Consider the following 6,911-nt stretch of genomic DNA (forward strand, 5'->3'; position numbering starts at 1 on the left):
TCCTTTTTACATTTGATCCTGAACAGTATAGCAGTGCTTCCAATATAGACATTACCTTTGTTCTACTCTAACTATCCTACCTTTTTTGCCCACCCTTTCCTCCCTCTCCCCTTCTTGTTTTAAATAATATCCAGGTCTTACCCTGTCACCCTTCTCGGGTTTTCCTAAAGGTATGAGGGGGAGAAAAGATTGGTAAGCACAAAACCCATAATTGCCTTAGTTCATTCCATTTCCTGTGAAAATGGTGCACGACATTAAGGGCCATAGCTATAACTACCCATATTACCATGGGTAGTGCTTTTCCTAAAACCTGTCTCCTAATTTGGCTTCTTTTATTTTTCAGTTTTTTTAGTTCTTTCCACAACTGCATTATTATTATTACCAAAATTAGCCCTTCCATTACCCATCCAGCGTATGCAAATCCCTTCAATTGTTCACATAGCCCTGTGGTATCTGTCATGTTTACTTTAAAGCCTCCTATCTGGCCTATTGCCCCGAAGACTGTTGCCATAGTTTCTCCAAATTGTATCAACCCATAATGTTTCCCCAGTACTGGTGCCACTTGTTGTATTACCACCACAGGTACCATAGACAACATTACAGTCCGTCCTTTGGATAAACCAAACCTAATCACTGCCACTAGGGTGGTAAGTGTTATTGCTAACAATATTATAACCCCCTGACCCTGCCTATTTTTCCAACCCAACATTCCCCAAATCATAATCTGTAGTAGTTGACACAATGTTATAGCTACCTCCTCCTGGGGGTCTCTTTGAGTCAGGTCCCTGTCCTCAAAGTCAGATTGGTTGGAGGAGTTGGATGCCATTTTCTTAGAAGGTTGTTGGTAGTTTCTATGGTTTAGAAGCTTTTCTTTATTGTGTTGCAATCAGGCTGCTTAAGTCGTTTGTGCCTTATTGTGCAGAAACAGCTCCCCTTTATTCACCTTCAGCCAGTGCCCCCTCCCCTTGTCAGGCACTGCCTACTTCCTTTTCTTAGAGCAGTGTATGTTTGCGGTTGACACCTCGGCGGGTCACAAGTTCGTGACCTCTAGTAGGTCTACCCGTGTTCCCTCTGTCTCCCGTTCCTCTAATCGGCCAGGAGATCTTTGATGTACTCTCTCGTATACCATAGTCCATATTATTACTCCTTTGCATATTTTCCACAAGAGTTTTAGCATTAACTTTAATAACTCTCTCAGTAGTCTAAGGGTTATTTTTATTATTTTAAATAGGAATACTGCCCTACCCTGTGCTCTGACCTCTTTCTCCCCTCTCTCTCCAGATGACATCTCACGTCTTGTGACGGCCGGCCGCCCAACAACCTGCCCGCTTGACCCTATCCCCTCCTCTCTTCTCCAGACCATCTCCGGTGACCTTCTCCCTTACCTCACCTCGCTCATCAACTCATCCCTGACCGCTGGCTACGTCCCTCCCGTCTTCAAGAGAGCGAGAGTTGCACCCCTTCTGAAAAAACCTACACTCGATCCCTCCGATGTCAACAACTACAGACCAGTATCCCTTCTTTCTTTTCTCTCCAAAACTCTTGAACGTGCCGTCCTTGGCCAGCTCTCCCGCTATCTCTCTCAGAATGACCTTCTTGATCCAAATCAGTCAGGTTTCAAGACTAGTCATTCAACTGAGACTGCTCTTCTCTGTATCACGGAGGCGCTCCGCACTGCTAAAGCTAACTCTCTCTCCTCTGCTCTCATCCTTCTAGACCTATCGGCTGCCTTCGATACTGTGAACCATCAGATCCTCCTCTCCACCCTCTCCGAGTTGGGCATCTCCGGCGCGGCCCACGCTGGTTGCGTCCTACCTGACAGGTCGCTCCTACCAGGTAGCGTGGCGAGAATCCGTCTCCTCACCACGCTCTCACCACTGGTGTCCCCCAGGGCTCTGTTCTAGGCCCTCTCCTATTCTCGCTATACACCAAGTCACTTGGCTCTGTCATAACCTCACATGGTCTCTCCTATCATTGCTATGCAGACGACACACAATTAATCTTCTCCTTTCCCCCTTCTGACGACCAGGTGGCGAATCGCATCTCTGCTTGTCTGGCAGACATATCAGTGTGGATGACGGATCATCACCTCAAGCTGAACCTCGGCAAGACGGAGCTGCTCTTCCTCCCGGGGAAGGACTGCCCGTTCCATGATCTCGCCATCACGGTTGACAACTCCATTGTGTCCTCGTCCCAGAGCGCTAAGAACCTTGGCGTGATCCTGGACAACACCCTGTCGTTCTCAAATAACATCAAGGCGGTGGCCCGTTCCTGTAGGTTCATGCTCTACAACATCCGCAGAGTACGACCCTGCCTCACACAGGAAGCGGCGCAGGTCCTAATCCAGGCACTTGTCATCTCCCGTCTGGATTACTGCAACTCGCTGTTGGCTGGGCTCCCTGCCTGTGCCATTAAACCCCTACAACTCATCCAGAACGCCGCAGCCCGTCTGGTGTTCAACCTTCCCAAGTTCTCTCCACGTCACCCCGCTCCTCCGCTCTCTCCACTGGCTTCCAGTTGAAGCTCGCATCCGCTACAAGACCATGGTGCTTGCCTACGGAGCTGTGAGGGGAACGGCACCTCACTACCTCCAGGCTCTGATCAGGCCCTACACCCAAACAAGGGCACTGCGTTCATCCACCTCTGGCCTGCTCGCCTCCCTACCACTGAGGAAGTACAGTTCCCGCTCAGCCCAGTCAAAACTGTTCGCTGCTCTGGCCCCCCAATGGTGGAACAAACTCCCTCACGACGCCAGGACAGCGGAGTCAATCACCACCTTCCGGAGACACCTGAAACCCCACCTCTTTAAGGAATACCTAGGATAGGATAAAGTAATCCTTCTCCCCCTCCCCCCTTAAAAGACCTAGATGCACTATTGTAAAGTGGCTGTTCCACTGGATGTCATAAGGTGAAAGCACCAATTTGTAAGTCGCTCTGGATAAGAGCGTCTGCTAAATGACTTAAATGTAATGTTAAATGAATAGCCACACCTTCCTCAGTACTGCCTCTACTGGAAGTCCCATTCTTTTGGCGTAGCTTAGGGCAATCATAAGCACTATGAATATCAAGATCCCTACTGTAATACTAATTCCTAGCCAGAATCTTTCTTTTATTTCTTGCCACCGTGAAGTGACTTCCTCCTTATTTACTGGTTCCACTATTATAACATTTGCCATTTTAGCCGTCCCTGTGGTAAAACCTCCCCATGCTCTAGTTAACCAGTTGACTCCTAAAGCATTACTCATAGTGGTGTCCTCATCTCGATACCACGTTATGCCATCTGCTCCTTCGTCCCAGAACCTTTTCTTCAATATGTTACAGTAGTTTTCCTGCCCCATAGTTTTTAACAGTTCCAAGTTTCGTTTAATTATACTGCACCCTTCTGATACCGTACCATTGTCAAATAACTGTTTACACGTGGACATATTCCAAGTCAGGGTCATATTCTTATCCCAGTCTGACCCTTTTCCCCATAGGTCTCCCCATGGTTCGTCCTGTTGTGGCCACATTAGCTTTATGGCCCATTCCTTATACCCTCCCATCAGCCACCGGGCGGTCATGGGTTCAAGGGTATATCTAGCCCAATCTGCTACAGAGGGATCTGTCCGAAGGGTGCCAGCTATATCCCCTTGGTTTACATGGAATTTAATGCCTCCATAGCATGCTAATTGTACGTAGCCTCCGGTTAACGGAGTAGGGTCTAGCGGGCGTTTATCCCATCCCATTGCTATTAGGTCAAATGTTTTGGACACCGTGGTACTCTTCATACTAGTGTTGGCTTCAAAGTTTTTAATGACCGTTTCTTTCATTATCAATGCCTTCCTAATCATTTTTCCCATGGTTGTATTCCATTTCTGTAGCATTAATCCCTGCATCCATATAAGGGTATCGGTGTTCAATCTTCCTATTGGGGGGAAACTGTATCCAAATTGATGCACATGTTCCATTTTGTCCTGTGTTCTTATATGCTTTAAAATATCTCCTCCGGCCAATACTCTGGAGTGGCAAGCGCCCCGTGCGTTTACCATGTCTGCCAATTTTTGGTTTGCGTTCTCATTCCTGCCTGAGAAGGCCGGAGCTACCCCCAGCATTCCAGGTGAAGGATAATGTCCCCCTGACCATCTATGGAAGTGGGGGATTCCTGATTCTTTCAATATGCCATGGGCTGAGATGCAATGGTATCGTGCCCAGGCCTCAGTTTTATTCGCGGGGGGTCTAACCCATTGGTCATTATACTGTTGGGCGGTCTTCCCTTCTTTCCTATAGAACGGGTTATTTGGTTCTTGTCGCCAGTTCCATAATGGGGCTTTAGCACACATTCTTTGGGCCATCTCAAGGCTCTGTTGATCATTTTCTTTCAAACTCCTAAGGTCTAACGCTGTCCATGGGGTTGACCTGGGATAGGCCAACCCTGGATTTGTATTATTCTGTGTCGTAAGGCATACCCATCCAGAGGTGGAATACTTTATTGGTTTTTCTCCTGGCCTTGCGGAGTGGGGAATGTCATGTCCCCACACTCCATATTCCATCCGGTGGAATCTATCTAATGTGCCACTAGTAAATCCTGGATACTTATAGGTCCTATTTTTTGCATATGGTAAAATAATACCCTTCCTTCCTCCCAGTATTCTATTATCCCACGAGGAGGAATTTCCAGGGTGTAGGTATAACACTATATCATTCAACCATTTAGCTTCAGGGATTGGTCCTGTAATTCGCCTCTGCGTGCTGCGCCTTACCTGGAGCTATTCCCTTTCAGACATAATATATCTAAGCCCCCTTGATTCATACCCTGTCTTGGGTCCTCTTTGTGTGTTAGGTTAAGTTCTGTTTTGTCGCGCGCCAGTGTGGTCGGGGGGGCCACTTCCCTTTTAGCTTGCTATATGGTGCTAGTATTGTTTTCGCCTGGTTCACGCGGTGTTGTTATTGCTGCACTTGCAAATGCATGACTTGCTGATGCATGACTTGCTGATGCATGACTTGCTGATGCATGACTTGCTGATGCATGACTTGCCGATGCATGACTTGCTGATGCATGACTTGCTGATGCATGACTTGCTGATGCATGACTTGCCGATGCATGACTTGCCGATGCATGACTTGCTGATGCATGACTTGCTGATGCATGACTTGCCGATGCATGACTTGCTGATGCATGACTTGCTGATGCATGACTTGCCGATGCATGACTTGCTGATGCATGACTTGCTGATGCATGACTTGCTGATGCATGACTTGCCGATGCATGACTTGCCGATGCATGACTTGCTGATGCATGACTTGCTGATGCATGACTTGCCGATGCATGACTTGCTGATGCATGACTTGCTGATGCATGACTTGCAGATGCATGACTTGCTGATGCATGACTTGCCGATGCATGACTTGCTGATGCATGACTTGCCGATGCATGACTTGCTGATGCATGACTTGCAGATGCATGACTTGTCGATGACTTGCAGATGCATGACTTGCAGATGCATGACTTGCCGATGCATGACTTGCTGATGCATGACTTGTGGTCATGCTATTTTTGCTCATCCGAGGCCAACGCGTTGGTTCCGTCCTCCTAGGCCAGGCCGAGGTGTTGAAAGCAGTCGTTAAACTGTGGCACTCAACACTTTCCCAAGGTGAACTGGTCGTACTTTGATCATAGATCAATTTGATCTCCGTTATATTCTCTGCATCACCCAGCTGTCCCCTCCACTGGTCGCCTTTATATGAATTCATATATTGTCCATTTTCACATGTCTGATTAACCAGTACTGGTCCTTTAGTTATATACCCTTGGAGTGTGTTACTGGTCACTGATTTCCACAACACCACTATGGTATTATTATGATGATGGTCAGATTCCATTTCGTAATATTATATCTCTGTTTTAACTTGACTGAAGGGTGTCCTGGACACAGTGAGTCATTTGTTATGGTGCATTGTACTGGTGTGCCCCATCTCTTTGTAAATGTTCTATAGGTTGGTATAGATTTGGCACATTTTTCTTGGAGTATCTCTAGTCCCTGTACTAATTCTCTCTCTTGTTTTTCATACACTATCCCTAGGTTTAGTCCTATTATTATGGCGGAGGGTACTAATATTATGGTGGAAAGGATACTTACCCACCAGCACCATCCCACCTTACATTCCCTATGCCTGGTTCTATATTCTCCCAGCCTCATTTCCCTGTGGAAACAGAGGGAGACATTCTAGTTAGTTTTGTTTTCTTTCTTATTTATTTTTTACAATTGGGGGACCTAGTATGGCCTGTGTCCCTTTGTCTAGATGTGCCCTCTCCAGGGTCTTGTGTGTTTGAGGTGAGTTTTCTTTTTATTAGGTTAATCAACCTTCTCATTTTTCCTTGTGGATCAGGTAGAGCAGCTTCATGTCTACCTCTTCCCTCTCCAGGAGCTGCTTTCCTGTCCACCAACATGTGGCACGAGTATACACAGTCCAATTTGGTTTTGGGGTCCTGGGAAATGTATATTTGCCAGCCCAATTTCACCATGTGCCTTTCTCTTTTGTCACCCCTGACGGGTTCTGTATCCTCTATGGCCATAAGCTTGGAGACACAGCACATTGTCTTCTCTTTCCTCATTAACCTGCCCCAGTTATGTTTTCTTACTGGCTTACATGTTCTTTCAATTATTTTATGTGTGTTCTGACTCTCTCTATTTGGTCTGGAACAAAAAAATGGTTCATATTTACGACTACCCTTATAATTATTTAGCATCTGATAAGCTGAGGAGATTTTCTTCTCCTTGTAGCATATTTATCCCTAAGTGGTTTATTATTTTCATATCCTTTTTTTTTAAAGTCCATCCTGAAATTTTACCCTGAGGTGTCCACTCTTTGCATTATTTACTTCCATGTAAAGTCCCATTCCCCTACTCCTGTGTCAGTGTCTAACTGACCTA

General features: G+C 46.4%; 1 protein-coding gene across 1 annotated transcript; it reads right to left on the reverse strand.

The window, feature by feature from the left end:
- Nucleotides 1-4,910: 4,910 nt before the first annotated feature.
- On the reverse strand, nucleotides 4,911-5,468 carry LOC135572957 (keratin-associated protein 4-3-like). Its single transcript, XM_065021937.1, has one exon. The coding sequence runs from the start codon at nucleotides 5,466-5,468 to the stop codon at nucleotides 4,911-4,913; it is 558 nt and encodes a 185-aa protein (XP_064878009.1).
- Nucleotides 5,469-6,911: the final 1,443 nt, after the last annotated feature.

The sequence above is a fragment of the Oncorhynchus nerka genome, linkage group LG2 (genome assembly GCF_034236695.1).
Source record: "Oncorhynchus nerka isolate Pitt River linkage group LG2, Oner_Uvic_2.0, whole genome shotgun sequence".
Classification (NCBI taxonomy): Eukaryota; Metazoa; Chordata; class Actinopteri; order Salmoniformes; family Salmonidae; genus Oncorhynchus; species Oncorhynchus nerka.